The sequence below is a fragment of the Melospiza georgiana genome, chromosome 8 (assembly GCF_028018845.1).
Source record: "Melospiza georgiana isolate bMelGeo1 chromosome 8, bMelGeo1.pri, whole genome shotgun sequence".
Lineage (NCBI taxonomy): Eukaryota > Metazoa > Chordata > Aves > Passeriformes > Passerellidae > Melospiza > Melospiza georgiana.
In genome coordinates, this window is record NC_080437.1 from 3,883,035 (window position 1) to 3,900,609 (window position 17,575).

Consider the following 17,575-nt stretch of genomic DNA (forward strand, 5'->3'; position numbering starts at 1 on the left):
CCCAAACACAGCCACTGTCACCTTAGGGACCCCCTGACACACAGTCCCTATCATCTAGGGGACACCGGGCGCGCAGCACCCCCAAACACAGCCACTGTCGCCTTAGGGACACTCAGCATGCAGCACCCCCAAACACAGCCACTGTCGCCTTAGGGACACTCAGCATGCAGCACCCCCAAACACAGCCATGGTCACCTCAGGGACACCCAACATGCAGCATCCCCAAACACAGCCACTGTCACCTTAGGGACCCCTAACAAGCATCCCCCATGGTCTCGGGGACACCCAGCCCGCAGCACCCCCCAAACACAGCCATTGTTACCTTAGGAACCCCTCACACGCAGTCCCATCGTGTTGGGGACACCCGGCCCGCAGCACCCCCAAACACAGCCACCGTCACCTTAGGGACCCCCTGACACACAGTCCCTATCATCTAGGGGACACCGGGCCCGCAGCACCCCCAAACACAGCCACTGTCACCTTAGGGACCCCTAACATGCAGTCCCCATCACCTTGGGGACCCCTGGCACGCAGCACCCCCTAAACTCAGCCACTGTGCCCTTAGGGACCCCTGACACACAGCCCCCATCACCTTGGGGACATCCAGCACCCCCAAACACAGCTACTGTCACCTTAGGGACCCTGGCATGCAGTCCCCATCATCTCGGGGACACCTAGCATGGACCACCCCCAAACACAGCCATTGTCACCTTATGGATCCCTGGCACACAATCCCCATCACCTCGGGGACACCCAGGCCGCAGCACCCCCAGCACGCTGATCCTTCCCTCATGTCCTGGTGACAAACCAGAGAGGGGCTGGGACAGAGAGCAGACTGTCAGATGCCACCACGCCAGCCAGGTTTGCAGTTTTGGGGACATCAAGGCACTGCTGGCACCTCTCAAAGGCAGGAAGTGCTTTTGCTTCCCAGACATGGGAGATGGGGATGTGTGTGATGGAAGCCCAATATCCCATCTGACCCTGCCCTCTGGCTGTTCAGAACCATTCCCCTTGTCCTGGCACTCCATGCCCTTGTCCAAAATCCCTCTGCAGCTCTCTTGGAGCCCCTTTGGGCACTGAAAAGGGCTCTAAGGTCTCCCTGGAGCCTTCTCTTCTCCACATGAACACCCCCTGCTCTCCCAGCCTGGCTCCATAGGAAACATCAGGGCACTCCCAGCTCTCAGAGCCATCCTTCCTTGCCCAGGCCACTCAGATTCCTGGGAAATAAAGCTGCTGCCCACCCACCCAGCTGCTTCCCAGCACCCTGCAGGGTGCCCCGTGGTGGGCTCTTGCCATGGCTTCACCAGTACCAGCAGCTCCAGCACCCAGCTCTGCTCAGAGTCCACCACAGCACAGAGTGAATCCATCAGGCCACTTCAGGCTCCTCTCATTGCCACACAGAGATGCTATTTCAGCTAATCCACAAAACCCCAATCCTTTCAGCTCCTACCTGCCTTGCCACATTCCATTGGGGTTAGAACAGTGGCTCCCAGAGCCCCCCAGGTAGGACCCCAACCCCACCCCACCTCCCCCTGAGCCTCCCCAGCGTTACAGCCCTGCCCACACCCAGCTCCATCCAGGGCTGCCGGGCTGCTCCCAGTCAGTGCTTGGAGGACACCAGCAGGGCGAAGGAGAAGGAGAAAAACGGCATCAACACGTTCACTGGCACTGGGAAGGAGGGCCAGGAATGTAAACGCAGCCCAGAGCTAGTCCGAAAATGGTAACAGCTGGAAAGGAGGGCTGGAAAGTTTGTTCATTGGGATCTGAGATCCTAGCCAGGCTCCCAGCATCCAGCCCAGCCAAAATACCCTGCCCTCAGCTGCTCTGCTGCATTTGCAGTCCTGGATTGAAATTTTAACACTTTTGAAATTTATTTTAATTCTCTGTTTTAAGATCCCAAATCAGTATCTAGAAGCCCCTTAGGGAGGAGCGCACCAAAACCCAGGGATTCACACACACATCTCCTCACTACAGGGGCTTTGATAGCTGGGATTAACACATTAAAAACACCCAAAAATCTGGGAGGGAACCAGTTGTCACTGGCATTGCACGGCCTAAACCAGATTCAGGGAACAGCAGCTCCCAAACGCCTCGTCAGCAATTTTCCTCGCCGTGTTCCTCTCCGTACGCACGCTCCAGATTTCCCTGACTCTGCAGAATTAAACTGCTGCAATATGAGCACAATCCACGGGAGGTCATGGCAGGACCACTCCGAGTGCAGCCAAAGCAGGGTGCTCCAGGAGGGCCCCCCCAAACCCTTGGAAACACCCCCCAGCCTCACCCCTGGGATGTGAATGCTTTGGGAATGTGATGTGCTGCTGCGGTATTTCACACACACAGCTGAGGTGCCCTCAGGGGATGATTCCCCAAGTGATGCTGGAGGTTTGCTGAGGCACCCACAAAAATTTGGGGGCACCCTCTGTAGCCAGAGGGAGGGGACAGACATCCCATTGCTGCCTCTCCCTCATCACCCTAGCGGGGGAAAAGGACTTTGCTGCTCAGACCCCTCCCCAATTACAGTAGATGGTATAAAAGAGCTAAAAAATGGTTTAAAATTTTTGAAAATATATTACAATGCGATATATTAACATATATTAATGGTCTCCTGCCCCTGAAGGCTTCAAGGCCAAGGTTGGTGGGCACCTTCCACCAGACCATGTTGCTCCAAGTCCCATCCAAAAAGTCCTTGAAGACTTCCAGGGCTGAGATCAGGACAAATTATCAGCTGGGGGCAGTTTTGCACATGGAAGACCTATGGGAAAATCAGGTTTCTCTGTGTGTGACATTTTGCAATTTAACCCTCAGCTGCTGTTTCTGGGTTTAACCCTTCCCTGCTCTCTGGACACGACTGGGAGAGAGCCCATGAGGGGAGGTTTGCTCCAAAGGGAAGGGAAAACCCTCCCCACGCCCTGAATCACAGTCCAAACCACCTTGATTTAGTAGAACCAAAATCTTTATTGATCTCACTGTAACAGCAACCACTGACGAGAGCTTTTCTCCTCCCAAACACCTGCTTGAAGAGACGGTACAAAACAACAGAAATCCCAAACGGAGCCCCTGACTAGCAGAGGAACACCCCGGTGAGGCCAGGCACTCCTCCCTGCTCAGCCCCCAGCCCGCTTACAAAAGAGAGCCTTCGGGCAGAAAAGTTGCTGGGATGGGGAACGGAGACACAGGGAGGTTGGGAAAGGGGGCATTTAGAGAAAAAAAAAAAAAAATCAAAAAAAGGTTTCCCTCCGGCTCCTGTCCATTAAGTCACGTTGTCCTTGGATATGGTCTGATTGTTTCTGGCTAGCAGAGCAGGTTTTTCCCGAAAGGAGCAGCTGTGCTTGAGGGCGCCAGCTCCCTGCATCCTCTGCCAAGGATGTCCTCGCCCCCTGCCCCTCCCTCGATCCGAGGGCCTAACCGACCTCCTAGGATCTTGGCTTCAAGGAAAATATATTTATTTCTATATAATATATATATTTGTGTGTGTCTCATCACCACCCACCCACCCACACACGCTGCCACTCGCAACTCACTCACTCGTGCGCCCACGGCTGCCGCGCTCACCTCACCTCCCACGCCAGGGCAAGGATGGCAAAGGCGACCCCATCGCCTGGGGCTGTGCTTTTGCTTCTGCCTCCCCCACCCCCAAAACGAGGGGCAGCCCCCCCTCCCTGTGAGAAAAGCAGCTGGAAGATGGGAGCTGGCCACCAGCGCCGTGCCAAACACACCTAGAGAAATAAATTACAGGATGGAAAGTGCACAAAGCCTGTGGGGTGTCCTGCTCCCCAGCACGGGTAACGAGGTGTGGGGAGACCCCAGCGAGGGAGGGACCATGGATGGAGCAGGCACTCAGGTGGGGGCTGATAAAATGGCACTTGAGAAGGTTGCAGAGCTGGTGATGGCTCCCAACAGTAAAAAATCCCAACAGTAAAAAAATCAGACCTGGGGGGCTGGTGGGACTGGGGGGCGCGGCCGTGCCCAGCGCTGCTGGTCAGGGCAAGAGTCACACGGAGAGAGGGGCAAAAAGAAACCCCATCTCCAGGGAGGTACAAGATGGCCATGCCATGCCAGGCTGGCAAAGGGGAGGTCAATGTGGAAATGCTTCATCCACGACAGCATGATCCAGCTGGGAGAAATGCCATCCTGAGAGCTGAGGGTGGCATCGATGGCAGCGCCCTGCGAGGGGGGAAAGCGCCCCATCCCTGCGTGTCTGGCGAGCCCCCACAGCCCCCAGGGACACCCAGCAATTCCTGAGACATCCAACAGTGCCAGAGGGATCTCCCCCCTGTAGGATTCACATTTTAAAGGGCTGGGGGGTAAAATATCCCGAGCACCACAAAGCACTTTCCCAGAGGCACTCGGCCCCAGCCCATACAAAGTCGTTGGGGGTGAGGCGCCCCTTTTTAGTACCAAAAATAAAAGCAAGGGGGTCTTATAAAACATGGCTACATTGCTGTGAGTCCTGGCTGGTGGGTGGGGGACACAGCCCCTGGCTGGAGGGCCAAGATGGAAGAAATCCACGTAGGAGAGATGTGGACAAGCTGGCTGATTCCATCAGGGACTACATCGGATCCCTGGAGCACGGAAGGGAACAGGGTCCCAGTGCTGTCCTTTGCTGAATGCCAACACACCCCCGGGAAACTCAAAAAACGCCCTCCCGAGGTTGCAAGCAGGTGCATGATTTTAGGAGTGGTGTTTCCCCCTCCTCCCGACAGGCTGCCCAGATTTTCCAGGAGAAGGGGGCACAGGGAGTGACACAGCTCCAGAACACCAAGCTGCTGGCCATGGGAGGCTTGGGTAACAAGAGCGGGGAATTTTGTGGGGGCATGAGGCAGCAGAAGAGGCAAAGGGATGTTTTAAAAAGAAGCCTGGTGGAGATCAGGCTGCTGGCAGGTGGAAGGGGAGGAATAGGGCCGGATCCAGAAGGGATGCTCTGTCTGGCACATGCTGGGACCGCTCACCCGCAAAGGGGGAGAAGACAGAGCTGCACTCCCCCCAGAAAAGAGGGGGAGGAGGAGGGCGGGGAGGGGACGCTGGTGGGGACCACTGCCACCTCCACCTCGCCGGGACGGATCCTGCTAAGCCGAATGGGGGTGCACAGGGCTGGGGAGTCGCTGCCTCTCCGTGGTTCCCGCTCAGATATCCATCTCGAACTGAGCTTCGTCCCCTGGCAAGAGACAAGGAGAGCAGCGTTAGGGGCGTCATCCTCCACCCCAAATCCCTCCTGTCCCGCCCCGGGGGTCCCTTACCCATGGAAGCAGTGTTTGGGGCGTCATCCTCCACCCCAAATCCCTCCTGTCCCGCCCCGGGGTCCCTTACCCATGGATGGCTTGCCCTCCTGGTGGTTCAAGCTGTTGGTGTCCGCTTTGGGCTCCTCGCCGGGCTCGCCGGGGCTGGTGACGCCGGGGATATTGGGGAGGTGACAAGGCGGGGTCTTGGCCATGGGGGAGTTGCGACGATCCAGCAGGAACTTGCGGTCGTAGATGATCCGGGTGCCTGGGGGGAGGACGGGAGCAGAGTGGGGGAATCCGGTTCGGCAGCGCGTGTTTGCCGAAGGAGTTTCCCGGCGGGACGGGCCAAGGTTCTCCGCCCGGGGATCGGCGGGGAGGGCTGGGGGTGCGCGCCGCCGCTCTGCCCGCTCTTATCTGGGCACAGCAGGCGATAATTCGGCCAAACACCCCGGCCGCAACCGGGTCCCGGCTGCCCGGGGGCGCTCCACGCTGTCCCGAGCAAGCTCACCCTGTCCCGGGGATGCCGGTGGAAGCGGCACCCCGAATCACCACGTGTCCCTCTGCGCTGCTCGGGGACAGGCGTGTCACCGCCCCGCGGCACCGGGCCGGGGCAGGGCCGAGGCACCGAGCCCCGCTGCCCGCGCCCCGCCGGGAGCTCCCCGCCAGCCCGTGCCGGGATCCAGCTGCCGCCCCGCCGGGACCCTCCGCGCTCCCGGTACGTCCCGGAAAAACAACAAACCCATCCCCACGCGTGTGCGCCGAGGAGAGCGGGCGGAAAGCGCTCCGTACCCACGGCATACAGAGGGGACACGGGCGCGGCACGCACGGTCCGCCCGCGACACGCGGCGCTCGGGCTGGCCCGGGCGCGCTACCCCGGAGGCCCCGGCGGGCGCGGCGCTTTTACCTCCGGGCGTGGTGGAGAAGAGCGTCCCGCCGGGGGTGGTGCAGTAGTCGGCGGGGAGCTGCGCGGCGTCGCTGAGCGTGACGGTGCGGGTGGGGATGGCCCGGCTCTGGCTGGGCTGGCGGCCGCCTGCGGACGACATGGCCCCCGCTCGGCGCCGCGCTTTGTCCCCGCCGAGCGGGCGGGCGGAGCGGGACCGCCCCTCTCCGGGCCCGGCCCTGGAACCTCCCCGGGCCCGCCCCGGCCCCGGGACCGCCTCAGGACCGCCCCGCCCCGGGCCCGCCCCGGCCCCGGCCCCGCCGCCGCCAGGGGGCAGGCGTGTTGCCGCGCGGCCTTGTCCGCGCCTCCCACGTGGTCTAGCGGTTAGGATTCCTGGTTTTCACCCAGGCGGCCCGGGTTCGACTCCCGGCGTGGGAAGCCTCGTGTTCTGTTTTTTTTTTGGGAGGGGGGAAGGAAGGGTGCTGGTGTCCTGATGTCCTGCCCAGGATGCCTTGGGCCAGAATGTTTTGGCTACACCGAGCTGAATGAAGTCACCGGGAAAAGGAATGCATCCAAATATCCCAAATCAGGAAATGGGTTCTGTCCCCATATCCCGTATCAGGAAAGGGGTTGTATGCCTGTATCCCATATCAGGAAATGAGTTGTAGCCCCATATCCTCTCTTAGGAAAGGAGTTGTATCCCCATACCCCAAACCAGGAAAGGGGTTTTAGCCCCATATCCTGTATCAGGAAAGGGGTTCTGTCCCCATATCACATACCAGGAAAGGGGCTGTATCCCGATATCCCATACCAGGGAATAGCATTCACCTCCATATCCCAAACCAGGAAAAGGGCATGGATCCCTATATCCCAAATAAGGAAAGGGGTTGCATCCCCTTATGGCAGACCAGGAAAGGACTTGCATCCCCATATCCCACACCAGGAAAAAGGAAAGGACACCCATGCCCATGTCCCAAACCACGGAAGAGGATTCATCCACATATCCCAAACCAGGAAAACGGCATATCCAATACCAGGAAGGGGGATGTATCCAAATATCTCAGACCAGGAAAAGGGATGCTTCCTCATTTCCCAAACCAAGAAAGGAGACGAATCCCCATATCCCATACCAGGAAAGGGGATATATTCCAAGTCAGGGAATAGGATGCACCTACATACCCTAAAAGCACCATCCTGGAAAGTTGGGAATCTCACCCCGAGGGACATGCCAGCCCCAGCACAGCCTCCCTCCCTCCCCTGGGAACACTGATCCCATCGGTTATTTTTAGCATCCCTCTCCCGGAGAACAGAGGCTGGTTTCTCCCTCCAGCCTGGATCCTGCAGGGCACAGCGCATTCCCGGCGGGCCCGGCCGCCCTCCTGCACCGGCGGATGGGCGAGGCGGTGGCCCGAGTGGCCAGGAAGGTGAACGACACGGTGGAGAACAAGGCGGATTCCCTGGGTAAGGCGGGTGGAGGACAAAGCGGATTCCCGGCGCTCCGTCCCGGGGCCGCGCAGGGATCGGGTGGCCGGAGCTGGGCTCTGGGTTTCACTGCCACAGCCTAAAAAAAGCTGTCGGCGCTCCCTCCCCGCGGCTCTGCAGAAGGGAAAGGCTCCCCCAAAGGGCCTTCAAAGCCAGAGCAGGTTCACATAATCCCGTGGGATGTGTCCCCTCCTTGGGAGCAGCGGCAGGAGCAGATTTTTCCCCGCGTTGCTGTGTCAGATTTGCATTTTCCTGCCGTTTCCCCATTTCCAGCTAATACCCAAGAGCAGGGTGCAGTTCATCAAAGGAGAGAGATGAAAGCCATTCATTTTTATTCCCACTGGATTCCCCGCCCTGGGATATAAACCAGAGTATGGCAGGAGCTGGAGCTTCGTCTCTCAGGCTCTCCACATCCCCTGAGAGAAACGTGGGAGGCTGGAACTCGCTCCATCAGCTCCCACAGTGGCTTTGGGGAGGGGGCAGGAAGCAGAGCCCATCCTGGGGCTGGGATACAGGCTTTCCACCCCTGGAGTCTCCTGGGAGGGGAAAGAGGAACAACTCAGGACAAAACGAGGAGGCCACAAGGTGAGAGGCACAACCAAATCTTTTTTCCCCTCCCCATTGCTTGCCGTGGGACAGCCAACAATGACCATGAGAAATCCAGCCAGGAGTGCCCAGGGAAATCCCTGCTCCATCCCCCAGCAGTGGAATAGGCATCCCTGGGCTGCTCAGCTGCCCCCAGGGAATTGTGGACACAGGGGGAGCAGGGGACTGAAGTTGTCAGACCCTTGCCTGGGTGTCGCAGACATCTTTTCATGAAAAATCCTTTCCTTAGGATTTTTCCTCCTGAGAAGCTGGGAGGCCTCAGGAACAAAATGTAAACATTGATTATCTGCTGCTCTGGAATGCAACAGGTGCATCTGTGATTGGCCCATGTTGGATGTTTGTAATTAATGGCCAATCACAGCTGGCTCAGACAGAGAGTCCTAAACAGCTGCCTTTGTTGTCATTCTTTTCTGTTCTGTTCTTTGCTGGCCTTCTGATGAAATCTTTTCTTCTATTCTTTTAGTGTAGTTTTAATGTAATATATATTACAAAATAATAAATCAAGCCTTCTGTAACATGGAGTCAGATCCTCATCTCTTCCCTCATCCGAGAACCCCTGTGAACACGGTCACACCTGGGTCTCTCTGTGCGCAGATCTGGCCAACTGCAAACTGATGTCCTTCCCTGTTGGAGTCTACAAAGCCGTGAGGAGCGTCACCGAGGGCATCCACCGCATCTCCCTGGCCAACAATGAGCTCAAGTCCATCACCAGCCGGTTTGTCACCACCTTCAGCCAGCTGAGAGGTAAGGCACTGCCATTCCAACCCTCCGGGGCACGCCAGGAGCCCCCAGATTGCTGCAGAGGGGGCAAAGCACCCATGAGTCTCCCCTGAGCTCACACATTGCAAGCGCTAGTTCTGACCCCAAAAAATCCATTTTTGGTTGTACCTTTTGGCCCTTGAAGGACGAGGACACCGGTTCTGCTCTCACCCACCCTTCCAAACTGCTTTCAGGCTGCTGTGGGATCACTCAGCGCCCCCAGCTCCCTCCAGGGATGGAGGAGAACAGGAAAAGCAGCTTGGGGATAACAACAGAGGCATGACAATCCCAGCTGTGCCGACTAATTAGTGCTCGTAGTGCGGCATCAATGAGAGCTAATCACTGCAGGAGATGGGAGCGATCATCAGCGCGGCGGGGACACCTCCCAGAGAAGGCAGCCCGAGGCTAATCCGATAGAAAATGGCCATGCAAGCATCCAGAGCATCCGGCACCGCGGCACTGAGCGCTGAGGACGGCGCTGGGGATGCTCTGGCAGCTTCTAAAATCAATTTTATTCCTATGAGGTACCACACAAATGCCGCTATGATGGGTGCCTGAGGAGGTTTCCCTTGTCCCGGAGCTGCAGCACCGTCTGTGAGAGCACCCCTGGGCTGGGGAAAGGAAACACATGCGCCAAAGGAATCAATTTCCATTTTCTAGACAGCACAACCAGCCCTGAAGGGCAAAAAATGACTTTGCTTCCCAGCAAGGGCTTTTCTCCATCAGCGAACCAATCACTCCTGCGATGAGCTGCGCTGGGTCTCAGCAGGAACAGATGCCCCAGGGCTGGGGACAGGCTGAATAAGGCAAGACCTATAAATACCGGGTATTAGCAGGGGCAGGGCGGCTTGTGTGGGTATTTATAGTGCAGAGAGCCCTGTGTCACTGGAGAAGGGCGCTGGGACAGCGGGATTTGGGTTCTGTGCCCGGGAGCGCCGCTTCTGGGCCCACAGGAGCACATTTCTGGGGTGGGAAAGCATCACAGATGGGTAAACTGTGACAAACAGGCATTTTTCACAGCTAAAGACATCTCTCCCACCATTCTGTTTATTGCTCAGAAGGGGTTCAGGCATATGAACATAGAGGGCTACCCTTAAGCCATGACAAATAACCATCGGGGAGGTAATTGCGCTGAGTTTATGGGGAAATATTACTTGTTTTTTACAGACTCTGCTTGCAAAAGGCTGCCCAATTTCATTAGGAAAGCATTGCTCCTAAATGTGGCATTCCCAGCAGGCAAATCTACAATGACAACCATGGAAAATGGAAAAAAAAAAAAAAAAAGAAAAGAAAGAAAATTTTAAAAGCCCAGTTTTTGGAGCTGGAACCCCAGTGATGGATTGAGGCCAGAGGCTGTGAATCAAGCTGTACATCAGTTATTTTCCCAGCATCCCACCGCCTCCCTTCTCTCTTCCCAGAGCTGAACCTGGCAGGGAATTACCTGCACCGGCTGCCCGAGGAGATCACGTCCCTGCTGCACCTCCGCACCATCGACCTCTCCCGAAACCGCTTCCGCCGCTTCCCGGAGCCCCTGGCCACCGTGCCCGCCCTGGAGAGCATCGACCTGGAGGAGAACGAGATCGCAGGTGAGGGGAACCTTCTCCCACTGGAAAAAGGCGATTTAGCACCTTGAGAAACAACTGCTCGCTTTGGAAATTTAAAGAGGTTTATTAGACCTTCACAAAAATACAACAAAAGGACTACATAAGTGTGAAAAACGCCAATCACTTGGTTTTTAAACATTTAGAAGTTTAATGGTAATATAAAATGGTTATAAAAATAGTAATATAATTAGAGTTATAATAATTTGGACAATTTGGATTAGGACAATATGAGACAATAAAATCGAAGAGTTACAGACAGTCCAGGTCCTTTTTTCTGGGCAAAATAAGCCACATCAACAGAGGATTAACCCTTAAAAGCACCAGCCTGTTGCATATTCATACACCTCATACACGGTGCATGAATTCCATTCAAACACAGGATTCTGTCTGGGCAGTGTCAGCTTCTTCCCCTGAATCCTAAGGGCATCTTCAGGGCTGAAAGAGGCAGCAAGGAGTTCGTTTCTCCTGATAATGGAGCAATAACTTCCCTTTCTCTGAAAGATTCAGGTGTCCTGTGGCTGCTACCTCACTGCGAGTCCTTTCTTAGAAAAAGTATCTTACACAGCATAGTTTCTATTTTAACATGATGTTATAACCTAAAACTATATTTAACACACTACTTAAGAGAATTAATACAGCATAACTTTCTAACACAATACATATAATATTCATTTTGATATGTGCAAAAAGCCAATCATAGAATATGCATTTTTCGCATAAGGAAAAAGCTGCAGCGCTGGGAACTGCCCCTCATGGCCAGTTCATCTTCAAGAGGGATGCTCAGTCTTTTATACCCCTGGGGGTTGCATCAGCCAGCCCTGGCCCCTCCCAAAGTCTGTCAGTCAGCTCTTCTTTGCCATTTATCAGTGCAAACTGCTTTGTAACTGGACTGGGGGTGCACCCCCTAAGCACCAAGCTTTTCCATTCCCACCTGCCCCATGCCAGGGGCACACGCGCAGCCTCCTCTCTATCTGTCCTGGACACCCCAGGCTGTCTGATGGCAGCAATACAGGGGGGAAAGGGAACTGTGGGGAGAGCAGAGGACATCTAAACTACAATAACGTAACTATACACCATTAAAGCTTCTCTTAATATTCACACAATAGTTATCCTTTAATTGCAAGAGCAAATCATCGCATTATCCATCTATACCAGCATCACCCAGGGCTGTTGCTAAATAATCAGAGCCTTCTCAGCCATTTGCCTTTCCCGGGAAAGGAAATTTGCCTTTCCCAGGGCAAAGCTGCTGCAGACACAGTGGGAGCCAAGCCCCATTCAAGCTGCCCCATTCACCACGCTGGGATGTAGCTCCTAAAGGCACCTCCAGCTGGGTGACCCCAAAATGCTCAGATTTCATTTAAAAACCAGACCTGACTGCAGAACCCAGCCCCAGTTTGCTGCCAGGCTAAGCAAGGACACCTGAACATTTCCCAGAACAAACAGCAGCTGTTTAACACTACAAAATCCCCTAAAAATTAAATTAAAGGAATGGCAAGAGCTGCTCATCCCTCAGCCCTGCAGCGGCAGAAAAATTGTTCATGTGCAAAACAACTGAAGGCTTTGGAGTCTGTGAAAGCTGGGCAAAAGGGGCAGCTGTTGTACACAGATAAAAGTGAATTTATTTAGCAGGCAGCCTTCAAAGAGCCCAGGCTGGAGCATCCACAGCCCCACGGAGCCCCAGGGAGGCGAATCTCGGAGTCCACTCAATTTTGCTGTTTTATCTGGGGTGGCTTCAGCTGCTGCTGGGAAACTGCTCCCTGCAACAGGAGGTTTGTTACCAGCCTCACATCAGCTGCTCCCCACCTGTGCCTGCAGAAACACTGGAATTAAAATCTGCTTCCACAGGAGCCGGAGAAAGAAAGACACAGCTTTTCCTCACCCTCTTTTTCTCTCCTGCCTCCTGTCTCACTTTTAGCTCCCTCTGTCACTTTTTCAGTTCAATTGGCTGATTTCAACCCAAGCTGATCTCCAAACTGCATTTCCCCCACTGGTTTGGGGAAGCAGGGTGCTGCAAGGAGGGAATGCAGCATTTTGGTGCCTTTTTCCCTAAAAGCTAAAATGCAGAGAGGAAAGGCTGCATGCAGGACTGCACCCAAGCTGGGGGAGAGGGTGGCCTCTCTTGGTTGGTCACCTCCCAAGCCAGGTTTGGTCACCTCCCACCAGGCTCTCCTCGGATGGGAGGTGTCCTCCAGATGTGGGGAAAACAAAAACAGAGTAAAAATTGACAATTCCAAGCCAGGATGTTGTAGGGATATGTGTGGGTAGTGCACATGATGCTGCCTGGCTGCAGAAATGGGTGATGTGAGCCTATCTCACACATTCTCTGGAAAGGGGAGAGGAAGACACAGGAAGGCCAGGGGGGTTCAGCCCGTGTTTTCCAGTGAAACAAAACCCTGGGCGATCACACTGCTGCCACCAGCCCTTCCCAAGCAGGCTCCCCTGCAGGTGAGCTGGTGTTGGCAGGGCTGCAGTGCCCTGGTTTGGGGTGCTGTGCCAGTGCTGGTGCTGCCTGTGCCCCTGTGCCATGCCAGGGGTGCTGAGAGGCTCCTGCCAGGGCTGCAAACCCCGTTTGAAAGCTCCTGCTGAAACAGCTGAGTGACTCTTGCTAAGACAAATGGAGCTGGAGGTGGTAGGTGATGTTTTCCAAAGGGAAACAGAAGTGAAAGGAGATTAATTAATGCCTGCCTGGAGCCTGTGGGCTCTCTGAAAGGAGACATTTAGTGCCACAAGCCACCCTTTTCATCTAAATAAGCTCTTAACCCTGGACTGTAATTATGTATATATTACTGTCAGTGCTTTTAACTCTTTCCCTGGTAATTAGAGCTATGTCAAATCAGCTTTTAAAGCTCCCAAATCCATGGGGATGTTTTGGTGCCTGGAGCTTCAGCTTCTCCTTCCCTTATTCCTTGATTAATGCTTTAATAGGGATGATGTTGAGGCTGCTGCCAATGCTGGAGACATCACTGCTGGGGGCAGCCGTGGTTGATTTTGTCCTCCTGAGGATGTTGAGATGGGACAAAGTGGGGTGGTTTCCAACTCAGAGTGGGGATAGATGGGACACTGGTAAGAAATTCTGCCACAGAGACACTGTGCATTCCTGGCAGTGCCCAGGGCCAGGCTGGATGGGGCTTTCAGCAGCCTGGGACAGTGGGAGCTGTCCCTCTGTCCATCCAGGGTGCACTGGATGAGCTCTAAGGTCCCTTCCAACCCAGACCATGTCACATTCTGCTGTAATTATGTAAAAAAAGCCTTTTCCCTCCCTGTCTTTTTCTTAACTGGTGAATCCTGCATGAATAATTCAGGCTCAAATGCAAGTGCCTTATCTGTTGGGAAGGCAGCAAGGGAAGTTTTGGGTTGTTTCTGGAGGAATTTGTGGCTGACAGGGCACAACTCTACAGCTACAGGCTGCCCTGCCTGTCCCTTCATGCCAGGCTGAGTCACTGCTCCTCACCTGGAACTGAGCTGCAGAGCTGAGCTGCTCCCAGCCCGGGAAGGTCTGGGTCCCCAGAACACTTCACTAAACTCCCTAATCTGAGCAAAATGGGTGAAAGCACTTTTAACTTTATCATGCTGTGTAAGAGGATGATTAAACTTCTTATTCTCCACTGCATTAGGCGATGATTAAATAGCGAGATGTATGAAACAAAATATATTACTTTTGTGCTTCAAGGGGAAAAAAAATCCAAGCAAAATGAAACGGGGGAATGGCAGTGAACAAATCCACCATGAAGAAGAGTTATTAAAAAAATTCATGTGAAGCTCTGCCTGATGAGCTGTGCTCTCCTAGGGAATTTGTGTATGGAAAATATCACCATTTTCTGGAGGAGAAAGAGGGGAAAAAAACAAAGGCATCGAAGTGTTTGATTCTTTTTCCAGCATAAAATAAATTTCATGGTTTAAAAATCACATAACCATCTACCAGATATAATTACAACACTGCAATTCTGCTCCAGGTTCTGGCAGAGGAAACAAGAGCTGGGGTGGAAAAGGCTCTTGTTATTTTGGTGGCCAAATTAAAGAAGAAATTGGTTTAGGTAAATCAGACAGGTGGGCGTTGCTAGCCCCAAATATTGTGAATTGCAGCAAAATCCACCACCTTTTAATGAGCTTAATTAGGGTTAGGTTTTCATATCAGCCTCAGTGGATTCACACTGGGACCATCCAGCTGAGCTGCACTATTTTTTTTTAACACAGTTTGTAAATGTCGTGTTTTCTAAAGGACAACACCCAAATTCGTGGAAACTGCAGAACAGAAGGGGGCCCGTGGGTGGCTGAGAGCCATTTGCAGCCTGTCCAACCAGGGCAAAGACCACGAACCTTCCTGTGAGCCCGGAGAGGGCTCCTGGGCATTGCAACACCAGGGAGAAAATCAGGGAAAGGGGCTTGAATCCCGGTCCAGGGTCCCAGCAGGAGTTTTACTAGCTGGGAGAACTGGGGGGCAGTGCCCACACTGGATATCTGGGTGTTTGCACCTCCCTGACACATTCCTCAGAACCCCTGGATCATTTGGGTTGGAAAAGACCTCTATGTTTACCAACCATTTGCCTGAGCAGTTGAATAAATTAATATTTCATTGTCTTTCTGTTTTGATGAAAGCCTGCAGACAGGCTTAACGTCGACAGCAAACCTTTGTTGTTAAACTCAAAAAAACCCACAAATTACCACCATGCCTCAACACAAGTAGTGGTACCTCCTTACAATCAATTACCCAATCAAATAATATTAATACCTCAATCATTTATCCCTCAATCAACCATTCCTCAAATAATCCCAACTCAATACCGTCACATTCAAAATTCAAATTAGCCTTCTCAAAATTAATACACCTTTTAAATAATTTTTGTTATGAAAGCATTCCCACCAAAATTGCCAATTTTTTCAACAAAACCATTTTTTTAATTCTAAGCAAAGCCAACAGCAGAATTCTTAAACTTTCAATCCTTCTCACCATTATTTCAATAAATTATTAAAAAATTCATAATTTTATCTCTTACATTTATATTCCTTTAGTAATTCCACCAAAACCACCTATAACTATTACATTTCTTTTACCCATAAACACACCCAAACAAAACAACTTTCCAAAAAACTCAATTATGTCTGTGCCATTTATGGTCTCAAATCCTAAAATCTTTTAAACAAAATGTTTCAAAACACAACCAACCAAAATTAACTTACAACCTAACTCACTGTAATAAAACAATTTACATTACAAACGTACCAAATACTAATGCAGATGTCACTATAATTTCTCACATGTTTTATCCCAATAATTTGGGTTAAATATAGATATATAGATATAGATATAGATATAGATATAGATATATACTTATAGATATAATATATAATATATAATATATAATATATAATATATAATATATAATATATAATATATAATATATAATATATAATATATAATATATAATATATAATACATAATATAAAATATATAATATGTAATATATAATATGTAATATATTATGTATTGTATTATATAATATATACTATAAAATATTATAGCTATATATTATATATTATATATTATATATTATATATTATGTAATGCATATATTGCATATATATGATATATTATTATATTTTGTATATCGTATATTGTATATTATGTTATATATTATATGTTATTTATATAATATTATGTTATATTATATTATATTACATTACATTACATTACATTACACTATATTAATTATATATTATATATCTATTAGAACTATAACTGTAATGATTAGATATAGATATAGATACAGATACAGATATAGATATAGTTATAGATATAGATATAGATATAGATATAGATATAGATATAGATATAGATATAGATATAGATATAGATATAGATATAGATGCATCCTGTATCAGGTTTGCTTCAGGCTGTCCATCAAGAGGAGCTTTCACCCCTCCACCCCTCCAGGATGGATTCTCACCTCCCTGCTCTCTTTCCAGAGGTGCCCACGGACAAATTGGCCTCCATGGCGCTGCTGCGGAGCCTCAACCTGCGAGCCAACCCCGTGGGCCCCGAGGTGCGGCTGCTGGTCCGGCCCCTGGTTCCCTTCGAGCTGCTGCTGTCTCCAGAGGAGCCCATCCATCCCTGAATCCTGGCAGCATCCCCGGGTGCCCGAGCTGTCCCGAGGGGGAGCTGCCCACCACAGGGGTTTGGTTCGGCTCAGTCCCTGCTGCGCCCCTGTTTCTGCCCCCAAATGGGTCCCAAACCCGAGCCTGTGCCTCGTTTTTCCCAAATTCAAAGCAAGCAGCGGGGCTCTCCCATGGAGGGATGGCTCTGCCAAATCCTGAGCCAGGCAATCTCCTGCTTATGCCTTTTGGGGGTGCAGAGGAGCTGCAACACATGGGGTGGGAGGTTGGGGTGGAGTGGGGGGATCTGGATGTGCACTCTCCCACCCGAGAGCATCGGGATGGTGGAGGACATCCCTGCAGCTGGAAGGGCTCTTCCTGGAATTGCTGACACGGTGGTGGTGTGCCAAGTGCCTGATTAAACGCTTTCCTGTTACATCGGGGGGTTTGTGTCTGATTAAATTCCAATTCCCAGCCTTGTCCTTGGAGACGCCCCTTTGCACAGCTGCTCTCTGCAGCCTCCAGGCTGGATTCTCCCAGACCCAAGCTGTACTTCCCTGGAAAAATCCTTGTTTTCCAAGGAACTTTTCTTCCCTCCTGTTGTTTCACCGTGGAAGCCAAAGTGACCCAAAGCCAGTGGCTGTCCCCAGAGGTGTGTGCCCACCTCTCTGGTGCTGTGGGTCCTCAAGGTGTGCTGATCCCTTCCCAGGAAGAAATGTCCTGGAGAGAGTGGCCTCTCGGTGGCAGGGAGGCCACTGCCAAGCACACCCGTGTCCCTTAGCAGCTGGCTGCCTGCAAAAAAACCCAAAAAAATTCCTGGGAGAAACCCCAGGTGTTATCTCCAAACGCCTTGTTTAAACATCTCCCTTGTTTGTTCCTTTGGGTATTTAAGGGACAAACACTTCCCAATGCTATGTGCGGGCTGGGGACAGCCA

General features: G+C 52.1%; 2 protein-coding genes and 1 non-coding gene across 3 annotated transcripts; 2 read left to right on the forward strand and 1 right to left on the reverse strand.

The window, feature by feature from the left end:
- Window positions 1-2,935: 2,935 nt before the first annotated feature.
- EIF4EBP2 (eukaryotic translation initiation factor 4E binding protein 2) lies at window positions 2,936-6,281 on the reverse strand. The gene is made up of 3 exons (XM_058029646.1): window positions 6,124-6,281; window positions 5,308-5,484; window positions 2,936-5,155 (listed from the first exon to the last, which is right to left on the reverse strand). The coding sequence occupies exons 1-3, from the start codon at window positions 6,260-6,262 to the stop codon at window positions 5,124-5,126; spliced, it is 348 nt and encodes a 115-aa protein (XP_057885629.1). The 5' UTR covers window positions 6,263-6,281; the 3' UTR covers window positions 2,936-5,123.
- A 184-nt stretch (window positions 6,282-6,465) lies between these two features.
- Window positions 6,466-6,537, forward strand: TRNAE-UUC (transfer RNA glutamic acid (anticodon UUC)). The gene has a single exon. It is a non-coding gene; the product is annotated as a tRNA-Glu (tRNA).
- Window positions 6,538-7,470: 933 nt separating this feature from the next.
- LRRC20 (leucine rich repeat containing 20) lies at window positions 7,471-16,861 on the forward strand. Its single transcript, XM_058029647.1, has 4 exons — window positions 7,471-7,560; window positions 8,782-8,931; window positions 10,365-10,532; window positions 16,515-16,861. Exons 1-4 carry the CDS (start codon window positions 7,491-7,493, stop codon window positions 16,661-16,663), a joined length of 537 nt encoding a protein of 178 aa, XP_057885630.1. The 5' UTR covers window positions 7,471-7,490; the 3' UTR covers window positions 16,664-16,861.
- The last annotated feature ends 714 nt before the right edge of the window (window positions 16,862-17,575 follow it).

Coding starts and splice junctions, on each gene's coding strand:
- EIF4EBP2 (XM_058029646.1), bottom strand. CDS start 6,262: ATGTCGTCCGCAGGCGGCCGCCAGCCCAGCCAGAGCCGGGCCATCCCC. Junction 5,485..6,123: donor CTTCTCCACCACGCCCGGAG/GTAAAAGCGCCG, acceptor TCCTCCCCCCAG/GCACCCGGATCATCTACGAC. Junction 5,156..5,307: donor GGAGGGCAAGCCATCCATGG/GTAAGGGACCCC, acceptor GTCTCTTGCCAG/GGGACGAAGCTCAGTTCGAG.
- LRRC20 (XM_058029647.1), top strand. CDS start 7,491: ATGGGCGAGGCGGTGGCCCGAGTGGCCAGGAAGGTGAACGACACGGTG. Junction 7,561..8,781: donor GAACAAGGCGGATTCCCTGG/GTAAGGCGGGTG, acceptor CTCTGTGCGCAG/ATCTGGCCAACTGCAAACTG. Junction 8,932..10,364: donor CACCTTCAGCCAGCTGAGAG/GTAAGGCACTGC, acceptor CTCTCTTCCCAG/AGCTGAACCTGGCAGGGAAT.